Source organism: Serinus canaria, chromosome 14 (genome assembly GCF_022539315.1).
Source record: "Serinus canaria isolate serCan28SL12 chromosome 14, serCan2020, whole genome shotgun sequence".
NCBI lineage: Eukaryota > Metazoa > Chordata > Aves > Passeriformes > Fringillidae > Serinus > Serinus canaria.
This window is the reverse complement of record NC_066328.1, coordinates 6344979-6358934: the sequence shown is the minus strand read 5'-3', so window position 1 is coordinate 6358934 and position 13956 is coordinate 6344979. Positions and strand designations below refer to the sequence as shown.

The window sequence follows — 13956 nt, the reverse complement described above, 5'->3', positions numbered from 1 at the left end:
GTCCCCAGGAGTTCCTCATCTTGTATACTATTTCTGGTTCCATCATTTTTTGGTCTTAATAATGCATTTGGATTCATATTAACAATACATATACAGACATAAAATACTCAGGGACTTATTTTTGTACTTTTTAGTATCTAATAATGAAATTTATCTATCTTTCCAACCTAAAATATCCAGATTATCAATACTTGTGTTTTAATGCAGTTGTCATCCAGAGTGCATTGTTAAGTGGATTTCTGGAATATAGCCAAGGAAGATGAAAAGCCTGAACAGAGCAGTAGCACTTGCTTGAAATTTTTATAATTACAATCCTTTCCCACTTCTGTAGTTACTGTGCCAGTTTGTGTACTCTGAAAGTGACTGGAGCCGCATGTGCTGCTAACTGGAGTTCCATTATTGACACTCTTGCCCAAGCAGTAACTTAATGTATTTTTACAAGACTGCAATGGAAACATTTACACCAAATAAATGACAGAATCATACAGAAGAGCTAATTATGCTATTGCTAGAAACAAAGCACTTGGGTTTACTCCTTTTATGCTCCATGCTTTGCTGAGGCTTAGTAATGAAAAGAGGGTGGGGGTTTTAATATATGTATTGAAACATTATTTATTTGCATTTGTAAACTCACTACTATCTCAAAGGACTGATCTGGTAACTATAAAGCCATTTGTAGTATGCCTTGAAAAATTTACATTACCTGATTTCTTACCCATTAAGGAAGGGAGTAGTATTTGTATGGGTCTGTTTGCCATAAAATAAAAACCTAGAATAAGAACACTCGCTGTGTCTGTAAGTGCATCACATCACACTCCCACACACTGAAACAATGTCAGTTGGCTGTCAGTATCTGCCTGACCTGCTCAGTTCACTCAGCTCCTAAGCAGTGGATGATCAGGGCATTTCTGGGCAGCATCTTGTAGGCAGCAAGTGGTTTTAGCCCCAGCAGTTATAAAAACTCTTCAACACATAAATATGAAATACAGAGACAAATTTTGTTAAATCTGAGGCAACAGATTATTTAGTTGAAAATAAAATTTTAGAATAGCTTGGTAGCTGAATGATTGCAGTCAGCTAGTGCTGCTAGTTTGTATTATCCCATTTCTGAGGAAAAGGACTGGAATGAAGGTGGATCACAAGCTCAGTTAATGAGAACATGCTATAAAGAAGCAAAATACATTGGGGATGTACACATGAATCAACATATTGAAGACAAGAAATACTTTTTCTCTATTTAGCTTATTTCATATATCCAGTTTTGGACACCATGTTTTACTTAAATTGTGAACCAGTTGAGAACAGTCCTGGGGAAAAAACTGAAGGGTTGAGGAAAGACATGAGTTAAGTCTCTAATTATGTAAACAGTCTAAAGAGAAGGAAGCTGAACAGACCAAACTAAGGGAGAATTAGGTTTGACACAGTAAAGGAGTCTGTAATGGTTGGGTTACTCACACACAGTAACTGATAACCAGCAACAGACAGTCATGACAGCAAAACAGAAAGTGTCTGTCAGCAGAAACTACCTCTGCATGATTTCCTAGAAATTCATGCTTGTCAAGGATCTTCCACTGAAATAGATGAACTACCCAGATCTCATAAACTTCAGAAATAATGCTGCCCTTTTCCTCCTAAATGTGAATTTATGAAAGAACCTTACATCTTTATTTCAGTTTAGTGATCTAAGATAAAAGTGCATCTAAAATGCTGGAGTACTTTCCCCACAGTGTTTTGATGTCATAAATATATCTGATGCTATTTTTCCTTCAGAGATTTTTTTTGTATTTCACTGTAATGAGAGCTTGCATTACATGTGACTTGTACTTACTTATCACTTACCTGGAGTTCATCTCTTCTTCATTTCAGCTCGAGCCAGTTCTGAATGGCAGATAGCAGCCCTGAAGATTGAAGAACCCTTTCAGTACCCAAAACAGAACAGTTATTTTAGGCAGACAAGCTAGAGGCAAGAACAGGGAGAGAACAGTAGAAGTGTGAATGCATTAGTGTTAACTGTGAATATAGTGAAGTATATATAGTTTAAAAGGAAAGCTTTCCACTCAGAACCCCTGAGGGCAAGAGGAATTATTTCAGTATATTGACAAGAAACTACAATCAACCAAAAGAAATCAGACCAGAAAGTATCAATTACTCTAAAAAAAATTCTTCCATTCAGTGGTGAAATTGCCTCTCCAAAAGCCTTGAACCATAGCACAAATACACTGAAAAGCTGAGAAAAGCTCTCTTCCAGCTCAGATTAGTACAAATGGACTACTTTGTAAAAGCAGCATCATCAGCTTGGAGTCAGCAGAGATGCTGACTTCTTTTTTCTCCAGAAATGAAACTCCACCGTTCAGCGGTTCTGGAGAAAGTTATCTATCTTTTCCAGGGAAGTGGTCCAACACACAAGAAGGCTATGATAGAAATAAGATGGGTAAATAATGAAAAGCAGTTAATAAAAAAAAAAGCAGTTTCTCATCTTTATGCTGGTTGATTTTTCCCTTATTAGTGTACACACTGTTAAATGAGAAACAGCCCTCTTGGTTTCTGTGCACCAGTTTCACATTTTCCCTTTGTGTCTTTAGAAACCTCTTGTCAGCAGTCAGTTGATGTGTTGGGAAAAGGTGACCAATATCTGCCCTACCCATGAAGTAACCTTAGGGTGTTATAGTTAATGTTGGGTGAGTGTCTCACCTCTTAAATCCCTTTCTGTATTGTAGGTCACTTAATTTAAAAATTGCATCACCTTTCTCCACACAGTGCCTGGAATGCAGCTATTCACTGGTGAAAGGTAATGCTGCAAATGCAATGCTTGTGTAATGTGCAAACATTGAGATAATGGTGTTTCATACTATGACATCATGCTAATAAACATCTGACTGCCTCATTTTTACACTGGAGTACATTTTTATTGATTATTTTTAACAACAAAGTTGCACTGACCTCTATTGGGAGTTGGCACTGGCTGTGTTTGGCTTACAGAAAAAGCAAGCAGCTGCCTCTTGTGTATGCTGCTTACAGCTGCATTCACTTTCTGAACACCTACTCTCTAGCTTGATACGAAATAAAACATGATTCCTACACTAGTCAGGAAAAAAATCCTGCCATTTTAGGATTCCCACACACATCAGATGCTAGAAATCAAATCTTCCTCTGTAATAATTTTATACCTGCACCCTTGTAAAAAGCCAAAATAGTATGAAATATTTCTGGAAGCTACAGAATATTTATACCAGCTACTGATTAAAAAACCACATAATTTTCTCCCCAATCACTGAATGTCACTTCACTCCCCAGATTAGCACACCAAGCATCTCTGAAAAATGTCCTGCAGTGACAGTTTCAGAAACAAAGAAGAATATCAGCAAGTAGAGGAAAAGATTGAGAAGAGCTCAGTCAGCAATGTAGAAATACAGGAATTTAACTAAATGCTAACTGCAGACAGCAACACTGAACTGGCACAGCAGTGTCACAGGCCATGGGGCTCTTGGAGTGAACTGTGTAAACCTTTTAATGAACCAATAAAACCATCCATCCAGACTGTTTTTAAGTATGCCTTATTTAATGCATGGTAATGTCTCACCTGGGGAATTAAAAAAGAGCCCACACATCACCCTCCTAACAGAGGAGAGAGAGATGGCAGCTCCTATCAGCAAACACAACACCAGAGTGACAAGGGGATGTGGGGAAGCCCATTCCAGGTGTACCTGGAGGGAGGGACAGCAGTGTCCCTGCAGGGCAGTGTGCCAGCTCCACAGAGAACAGCCCTCAGACAAACTGAGAGACCTTTGTGATGTCATGGATGTGAACCTCTGGAAAAGAATCACCTTGGAAGGATTTAATTGAAGCATTTATCAGATCAATCCATCAGCTTCAGTATTTCAAAACTGGCTTTTATCTCTGCATTAGCCCTGGCTTTACCAGGCCTAAACTTTAGAAAATAACTAGTGGCAACACTCACCCTGGTTACAAGTGTCTTTTGCTTTGAACTCCTAGGAAAATAATTTTTAACATGAACCAGTTACCAATATGGCAGTCACATGGATTATTTCTGAAGGCTACGGCACTCCACAAGGAGATTTTTTCCAGAGTTACAAGTCTTTATCTTTGTATGTCTTGGCATTTCATCAGCAGGATCTCAAGAGCACAGGACTTCCACTATCCAACTGCCTGTGATGTGGAAAACCAACCTCAGGACTGGAATTGTACTCTGAAATCCATTCCTTAGTCTGCAAAGATCTCAAATCTTTAAAGGATGCTAGTTAGCTTCCACATGATTTGAAAACCTACTCCCACAATTAAAAAATTTAATTACCACCACTTGATTCTCATCTTAAATTGTAGAGCATTCAATCAGAGAGTCTCTTCTCTTCCAATATCATTCTTAATTAACATAACACTAGTGGTGGACAATACATTCCACATAGATACTGCAAGGCATTTGTCAGGACCCAAATTCTCTTTAGACAAGATAGAAAATAAAGAGTAGTAACATTTCTTCTTTTAATAGGTCTCTTGATGTGGTTTCATGGTTTGATTTTTTTCAGAATAGGAAATATAAGAATAGAATATAATATAGATTTTAACAGTTAAAAATAGCATACACAGGAAGAAAAACACCTTCAAAAAGAAAAATGCACTTTGGAACAAAATGCTTGTTTCTGGAGGTAAAAAGTATTTACATCTTGCACCTGGAGAACCTATTCCAAGGAATCGAGCATCACATCTTTTCATTCACTTCACTGGAACAGAGGGGTCAGTGCGACTTTCAGTATTTCAGAAACTAGAGAGGTATTTTAAGTACAAGACACTGCTATGTGTTACCAAGAGACACCTGTCTTACAAGCAGTTTACAGACATGGTGATTACTGAAACAGAAAACACAGGTGAAAACGATTATTTCCAAGCACAGTCTAAATGGACTGAAACATTTTGCCTTGATGCCAGGTACTGAGCTCACCCTGGTAACACGAGTCCTGTGCAGCCCTTGCTGCCATGAACACCCTGCTGTAGAACAACTGCCTCAACACGAGCTCCCCCAAGCAGCAGCTAACACACGGAGAAACATTCATACAGCCTTTTAAATAGCGTGGACATCTTAATCAAAACATCAATTAGGCACTTCTCAAATATGTTGGTATAAAAAGAGACTGGGAGACACGAACTGTGATTATTAAGAGATAAGCACTGGTCCCTATGCTTAACTGAGGCCAACTTCTCAGTTTGGTTTACTCCAGGAGTGGTTACACAGAATAGTCCAATGTTCTGCACCAAAAAGTAAAAGAAAACAAATTTCCAGTTCTTTTAGGCAGAAAGTAAAAGTATTAGGGGATGACTCTGTGCAAATCCTCCACTTCAAGGTTCCACATATTCTTATGAATGGGGTTTTCAGAGAGATCTGTCATCTTTATTGCTCGAAGAATGGGCTCCGGACTGCAGGACCGCACCACACCCATCACCATTACATACTTCCCTAAAAAACAAGTAAGCATTAAATTTAATTAACCTTTGTATTATCATTTAAATTCATAAACCAAATTACTTAAAGCCAAGTAAACAGTGCAAATTGAAGATGCTGATACTTGTAAGAAAACTCAAGAAATGAAGATTGCTTATAACTAAATGCCAGAAAAAGGCTTCGTTATCTGTACAGCCACTTCTATGGCATATTTAACTTCATTTCCATATACACTAAGAGCCAAACAAACACAAAGTTGTCCTGCTGTGTAAGTGGACTGAGGATAGGTCAGAAGGCTGAAGTTTTAAGCAATGGGCCTATTTTGTACCACAATTTCTGCAATACTGCAGAGCAACACTTCTCCATTTCAACTGGCAGTTCTGGTGAAGGGAAGAGAAGAAAGCGAAAAGAAAAATAGGAGAAGAAATCTCTCTGCTTGTTCTGGGCCTCCTGCAGGGGCCCAAGCACGGCCGCCGGGCCTGCTCGGCCGGAGGGGAAGAGCCGAACCCCCGCCCCGCGGTACCTGCGCTGAGGCACGGCCGGCCCTGCGGCACCTGCTCCACGCCCAGCACGGTGAAGGCGCCGCTGCTGTCCTGCAGCCGGGCCGTGCCGCCTTCGGCGCCGCGCTGCACCTCCAGCACGGTGCCCTGCATCCACACGGCCCGCAGGGGCAGAGGCGCCCGGCCCGCCGCCGCCCGCCGCAGCTCCCAGGTGCCGCCCGCGCCGCGCTCCGCCCGCCGCAGCTGCGCCGCCAACACCTTCACCGGCGGGCCCGGCGGGCCCAGCGCCGCCCCGGCCATGCTGAGGGGCGGCTGAGGGCGCGCAGCCGCTGAAGGGCGGGAAGCGCGCGGGCTGCCCCGCCCCTGAACGGCGCTGCAGCTGCGGAGCGGCCTACGCGGAATGGGAGCTGCCGTGCGGGGCGGGCGGCCCGTGCACGGTGGGACTGTGTGGGTGCGGAGCGCAGGCGGTGACTCCGCTGGATCACCCACCTCGTCCCCCTCGACTGCACGGTGTGCCGGCCTCCCGAGCCACCGCCCCTCACCTGGATCAGCCCAGAGCCTGACTGGCTGTCATTTTACCTGGTTTCAGTTCAGGACCGGCCCCTTTCGTGCCAAAGGCAGTGTGAGCTGTGGCCCGGTGCTCCGGTTCGAGCTGAGGGTGCCGCTGAGCGCTGCCCCTGGCCCGCGGCTGGAGCCCGCCCGGCTCCCACCCTGCTTAGCGGCGAGGGGCCACGCCGTTCACGTGCGAGCTGATGAAGCTCCGGTTTCGTGACAAAAGAGGAAAATGCACATGCTTTTTCCCAGGGATGCTCTTCTGGGGAAATCCGGAGCATAATGCACTGAAACCATGGGCAGTTTTAATATGGGAGACTTGAATTGCAAGGCTTTAACGAATTTATTTACTGTCTGTTTATACTGCCGACAGGCTAGTTCACTTTGCTGCAGTCTGGTATTCTTGAAATGTTATGGTTTCTTTTGGGTGTGTGGGTTGACATTTAGAAAATAAGCCAAGAAATAAGCTAGTGAAGAAACAGGAGGATGGAACAAAGACAAGAATCAGGAAAACCAAAGGGATGGGTTCATTACTTTCGCAAGTCCTATTACCTACAAAAGTGCAGAATGGGTAAAAATACACTGATTGCAATCATTCTTCTTTAGAAGAGCTTTTGTTCTCCATTAAAATAGGCAGTTACTTTTTTTTAAAAATCTGTTTTTTCCTGAGTAGCAAAATACAACAAAAGACCTTTTTACCTACTCACCCATCATGTTGTGAATTATTTATTCAGGTTTTTTTTTTTTTCTGTTTGGAGACATTCTGTAAATGGGACCGTATTCTTTTTATAGTGTAAGGAAGCAGTTAATTTTTTGTTACCACTTACAGTAAGAATAAAACATAATATTGGTAATAACAATAAAAACACTGACATCTAAGCACAATACAGAACCATGTAATCTGGCAATCAAATCATATAGCTTACAGGAACAGAAAGACATTAGATGGTTACTGTATATGAATGCACGATTTGAGCAAGCCTCACAGGAGAATATTTGTAATTTATGCCCTTAAGCTGTAGTCACTTGACAGCATCAATATTTAGTTTCACATAAAAAAAAATTAATTGTGCCAAATATTGATAAAAGTATTGTATTCCTATTTGTTACTGCATAATAGGAGTGTCTAATGCTTATTAAGCCATTAAATCTACAGATCAAGGCAAGACCCCTACAAGAGTGTAATCTTCAGGAGAGACTAAAAGGTTCCTTTTAAAAGATTTGCCTTAAAGAAACGGTGTTATAAGAAGGGCAAAAGCACTGGCAACCTGCATCAAGAAATGGATTTGTTTTCCAAAACCAGAAAATCCTTACCTTTCAGTAAAATGCACAGTTATGCTGAATTACCTGCAAAGCTCTTCCCCAAGACCTGGTGCAGCTCAGCACAGACACATTCTGCAGCTGCCGGGAAAATGTCTGAGACCTCAACAGACTGATCTGGAGGTGACCCCACAGTGTCATCCTCTGATCTAAAGGTAGCAGAGGAAGCTCAGCACACAGTTGGAAAAGGCACAGAGCTGGTGGCTGTCAGGCTCTAAATGACACTAGATTAGGCATGAGCAGATTTTTTGAGAGCACTCTTGAATACAAGAGTTTTGGCTTGTACAGATTAAAAGAGAAGGAATCAATCTCCTGCCTGCTACTACAATATGCACCTCACTTCAAAGCAGTCTTCAAGAACGTTATTCCTCAGGCTGGCACACACATGAGATGGTCACAGTGTGGGTGAAAAAAGGTCAGACTACACCTAGACAGCACAGTCCAGATGAGAGCAGGAGTCAGGGCTCCCTCAGTTACACAGGCTCCCTCAATTACACTGGCAGGGGTTTGTTGGTATGGTGCCAAGACAGCTTAGAAAAGAATTTGACCCCAGATCTCTGTGAAAAGAGATTTCCAAAGAAGCAGCAACTTGAAATTTTCTGTCAAGCTCAGACCTTTTTGTGCTGCCACTGACAGTACTACTTAAAATGGAAGCAATTCCCAGCTTCTGTCCCTAATTTTGGTAAAAAGCTGATATAACAGAAGCAGAAAAATCCTTCTTTCCCTTGGCAAGGAAGTCTCATCTTTTACAGCCTTTCATTCTACCTGAGTTTTTAAAAATCCTTTTTTCCAGTCCACTGGCCAATGTGTACAGAACAGGTTCTTCAATTTTAGTACAAAAGTACTGAGAAGTTACAAAATGGATTTCAAAATTTTAATTTTTTTGTCTAGGATTTGGAATCCAAGTAATCATAAGGTTGGGTTTGTTTTATTTTTCAATTTTATTTTTAGTATTTTGTAAGCACTTGCTTTAGAAATGGAGCTAGCTGTGAGCTCCACAGCTGACTGCAAGAAAAGTCACAAAGTGTGGCAATGAAAAATACATAGATCATAATAGTTATGTCTGAATGGCCCACAAATGTCCATAAAACAGATCTGTAAAAAACCCTTGTCTCTGGTCAGCCCAGAAACTCACAGGATTCAGAGGATTCAGAACCAGAGGATGTGACTGGAGCAGGCCAACACCTTCTCCATTCTGGCATCTCCAGCAACAATGCCTGCCTACAGTCACAGAGTAAACTGCAAAAGGATATGATTGAGCCTTTCATATCCTCATGCAGAAAAAGGAAGCAGCACATGGGAGCTCAGCATCACTGAAGGAAGATGTGAAAACAATCCTTTGCAATAATTACTCTGCAAATGAGGGCTCTGAGACTGTTTTCCTTTCCCTGGTATTCATATGAAACTTTATTGAAGGACAGCTTTTAGCACATAGAGTATCAGCTTTGACCTTCCAGAGAGCTGTCCTAATTTAGACTTATTTTCTTACACTGCACACAGAACAATACAACACAAACTCAAAAATATAAAATTCAGTTGTTCCTGGTGTTTGTTTTGTATTGCATAAAAGATGCAGTGTGGACATGCTCACTGAAGTCTTGAAAAACATCTTCATCCTTCAAGTTGTTTTTTTCACTGAATTTAATTAATGATTTGAAATTAATGGATCAATGAGTTGGAATTAATGGGTTGGAAGTCAGTTGTATTTACATCCCTAACATGAGCTTCAGCTGCTTGTAATTTATGCTTTGGGGCAGAGCAGTCTGGCAGATGGATACTAAATTGTGTTTGACCAGGAATTTCAAAAGACCTGGAGCCAGCAAAGTCGTATGCTGAAACAGGAGAACCCTAGGTGCAACCTGCCAAGGTTTTAATTAGGAGGTGGCTCTGAATAAGTGGTATTTTAGATGTGACTTGGACAGGGCAGGTAAATGTGAGCAACAGACCTCAGAACCTCACTACTTACAACAAGAAGAGTCTGGCCTCTCCCATGGTGTCATCTAGCCAAAAACTGCACTTAAGAGTGACAGAGGAGTCACTCTCTAAGATATGGTGACCTAATTTTGTGGCAAATACCATCAACCAAAGCATGAGCAAGGCACCCCCAGTGCTCTTTTTCCTTGAGAACCCAATATAGATGCTCTGCATCACACGTGAGCTCATGCTCAGTGGAATCTGTGGAGGATTATGGCAAGAGCCTTCCTGTAGCTGGAGCTGCCAGCGGCACCCAGTGTGTGGAGAGGAAAAACAGCATCTCCTTAGAGAGTGGGGGGAAACCTCAGCTTGTACAGCCAGCCTTAGCATGAGAAATTATTTCATTGCTCCCACTGGCATGCATACTTACCCAGTTCCTGTCACTCACCACACATCCCTGCCATGGGGCCTGCAGGCTGTGAAATGGGCAATGCTGTCCTGCTTAGCTGACTCATTTCATTTACAAAGAATACTTAGAGGAAATACTTAGAGAATACTTAGAGAACTGCAGTTGTGTTCTGCAGAAGTGGGTGTCACCTGTTGGTTTCTTTCCATGGTATATAAATGCTGGCATGTAAATTAAATAAATCAGTGTTCTATGGAATAGGAATATAACATGATTAAAGAAAAAATTAATTAATCAGTCTTTACGTTACCAGTATTGTTTGCTGCTGGAAATGGTCTGCAGAGCTGGCTTCCAGATGGGCTTATTCAAACTCCTGCACAAGAAAAAACAGGAAATATGAATGGTATACAGAGCATTAGATCTTCATCCTGACTGAAGTTGGACCAGTAGCTAGGAGACTTCAGTCACTCGCTTTTTTGTCTGTTTCACTTTTTAAAAGAATTGGATATTTAGCAAAAGCTTAGCAAGACTGGAGAGTCCCTATAACCAGTGTAGGGGAACACAGATCACAGTGCCTTCCCTTGGCAGCTGCTGCTCTTGCACAAATACACTCTGATTAGTGTGGTCAGCATCCAGTTCATTCAGCGATGTGACAGAAGAATAATTTTCCTAAAGAACAGTAAGCAGCAGAGTGACACTTCCAAAAACTTAAAGTCTGCATTGTCACATAGAAATCTACATAGAAGTCAGTAGGCCAAGAAGGTCCAGCCATTCCAGAGCATACATAGGCAGGATTCTGTAATAATCAAGGCAATATTCAAAAATCCATTAAATAAATTTCTGGTGCTTAGTAGGGAGAGGCTTTTAACTAATAGTCAAATTTTCATGCAGGCAAGATCTTTCTCAGGTCCAGTCAAAAATGCTGTCTCTCCCTATGAACTTTATCTTGTTTACACTAAAAACATCACAGCTACAGCACCACATTGGATTCACAACAAACAACTGAATGACTGAAAAAGCAAAAACAATATAAAGAGGAAATCAACAGCAGTGAAACTTTGTTTGAAGCTGCTCAACAGTAGCACTTACATGGTTTTGTGTACATAGGTGGACTGGGACCTAAAGCAGCTTGAGTTTCCAGTTTTTTATTGTGGTGTGCATTCTGTAAGGCAAGATTCAAACCCAGAAGTACTTACAAGCCTGGATGTAGAATGAATTTATTGCCATAGCCCCCACAAATAGCAGCCTGCTCCCCAACTACTGGCATGAGTGAATGAATGAATGAACAAATGTTGGCATGTTAATAGCAGTAATTTTAAATGGAAGTCATATTGATATATGAATATACAAGGCCTACTTATCTCTTAATAGTTCTTCCTAAATCAGAACACTCAGTGTATAATTGATGAAGTATGTTTTAACATTCTTAGGGTTCTTTAATTTATTAAAAAAGTCAAAAGACGCAAGACTACATGAACCGATGGGAAGACATCTCATCAGTTCATTTTAGAAAGACCTCTACAAGACATACAAAATGTCATGTTTTAAAATACAATTTGACATTAAAATGTCACAAACTGCCTCCACCTCTTGATTTAAGTAATTTTAATAACAGGTTTTAGTTTGTAGTTTGTACAGCACCTTATGTTAAGCACTATGCTGAAACTCTCTTAGACCCATCTCTTTCCACTAAGCCCAGAATACACAAGGTCAAATGGAATGAAAGTCAGAATTTTATTGCTGGCATTTGCTGTTATTGAACAGCCATCACTGGCAACTGATCCATGAGCATCTCAGTTCTCAGCTTTTGTGAAGGCAAATACACCTACTGGTGCTCCAATATTTTAATCAGCTCCTTCAGTGAGACTTTAGAACCTCATGGTATGAACTGAACAGGGAAACAAACAAACCAGAGGAACATAGAAAAAAACTGTGAAAAGGACCTACTTCAAGGAGAAACATTAAAATAACTTTTTATGTACAGGTAAGCTGACCTTTCTACTAAACTATAGGTTGTGTGAAGTCTGCAGTAAGGCAACTGTAAGAACATTTATCTACCTGAATATATTTAAGTATTTACTAATGACTCATATGAAAATATTTGATTTTATAGAAGGCTAGAAGATAGTGTGCAACAAAATGGTTTTTTCTGAATGTAGCTCTGTGTAGGGCAGCCTTCCAAACTAAACAACAAAACTTGGACTTGAAATTCAAATGTAACAAAAAAAAAAAAAAAATTCATCAGGGATCCAAATATATTGAAGCCAAAAACTTAGCAAGCTTTCAGCTTGTCATGAAAAGCAGCAGTAAACGATAAATGCAGACCCAGTACACCTTATTTTCAAAACCTGACAAGCCCACAAAACCATACTTGCAGTAGTGCACTCTACTGCAAAAGCCATCAGTGCTTGTTTGTTCAAAATAGAAACTCTCAATAATGTAAGAGCCAACATCAGTTCAGTGCAGATGGTGCCTCAGACTCATGCAAATGTCACAGAGTGTCTGTGCAGAGCTGGCAGGACACCGTGTGCACATTTTTGGTTGCACCTTTGGAGTTTTGATGTCCCAAACATCAAGCATTTATATTCAAGTAATTTCAAATTTTACACAGGAGCATTTGAAGAGCTGTAGCTCTGCTGCAATTTGAACAACTACAAACAGACAGTAGATGAGATCAGACAATAGACACTTGAGAGCGGAAAAAGGCAACACATGACCTTGGATTTGCAAGACAAAGCTTGGCAGAACTTGGGCTCCAGTGCTGGTTACAACTTCATTTATGAGAAATCATCTCGGCGAAAGTGAAAGACACATGCATGGTTTCTGTTCTTATCTACAGATCTCTGATTTGCCAATAAGTTATCTAGACTACTACAAAAATAATACTGATTACTAATACTGATTACTAATAATACTGATTACCCACAAGATATGGGTTAGGCATTTTCATTTTTGTTGTTTTCGTAGATTTTTAAGGCTGAGGGAGACCTGAACAGTTGACCCTACTGTTTGACACAGACCATTGGTTTATTTGCATTCTGGTACCTCTGGGTCTTCCTTTGCTGAGAATTCAGTGGTGTTTCAGTCCACTGCAGACCACAAGAGCTTCCAGCATTCACCAGTGGAGCTAAGGAGGCTGAAGCACACTCACCACTGCTTTCATGCTGCCATTTAATGGAATCAGTTTTACATTCATTTCTGGCAAATGAAATACTTGAGTGTGTGTCTGGGGATACCAAAAATAGTCTCCAGGCCCCTTTGTTACATCCATCCAGGTTTGTGAACAGCAGTTAAGCATATTGATGAAGGAATTAATACCTTGGGGCAGACATTTTGCAAATGCAACTGGGCTGGCTCCAATCGCTCTCCAGTTCCACTGCTCTTCCCTGCCCGGAAGAATTAGGCATTCAGGTATGTAGGTTAGCTTCAGAATACATAATGTGGATAGTTCACACTTTGGCTGGCCCAGTTAAATAACTGTATATACTGCTCATAAAACCAGTGCTGCTCACTATCAATCACTGATTCTTCTGACTGAAGGGTGTATTCCCTGTTTTGATGGGTGCACAGTGCCTTCTGAAAAATGCTACACACTTCAGGCCTCCTGTGGTATCAGCCTGAGTAATGGTCACTAGCAACTTCCAAAATCAAGGCTGGGAGAAACAGTCCTTATAAAGAAAATCTCTGAAGTTTGCAGTCACAGGAGTGTTCATTTAAATAGTGCCACATTTTACTCAAAACTGGCAGTGTTTGGTGAATGTCCCTTTTGTTTGTGGCAACTTTCCCTTCTGTTTCTTAGAAATGTCATT

General features: G+C 41.0%; 2 protein-coding genes across 2 annotated transcripts in view; one reads left to right on the top strand and one right to left on the bottom strand.

Annotated features, from left to right (window-relative positions):
- Nucleotides 1-2890, top strand: part of LOC103817726 (uncharacterized) — a 73667-nt gene extending 70777 nt beyond the window's left edge. Inside the window, exon 70 of the mRNA XM_050980277.1 lies at nucleotides 1867-2890. Coding sequence (XP_050836234.1) covers nucleotides 1867-1882 — 16 coding nt within the window. The 3' untranslated portion in view covers nucleotides 1883-2890. The remainder of the gene's footprint in view (nucleotides 1-1866) is intronic.
- A 1586-nt stretch (nucleotides 2891-4476) lies between these two features.
- RMI2 (RecQ mediated genome instability 2) overlaps nucleotides 4477-13956 on the bottom strand; it is a 27160-nt gene continuing 17680 nt past the window's right edge. The window contains exons 3-4 of the mRNA XM_009092133.4: nucleotides 5979-6522; nucleotides 4477-5470 (exon numbers count right to left, since the gene is read on the bottom strand). Of these exons, the coding sequence (XP_009090381.2) occupies nucleotides 5322-5470; nucleotides 5979-6522 (693 nt within the window). The 3' untranslated portion in view covers nucleotides 4477-5321. The remainder of the gene's footprint in view (nucleotides 5471-5978; nucleotides 6523-13956) is intronic.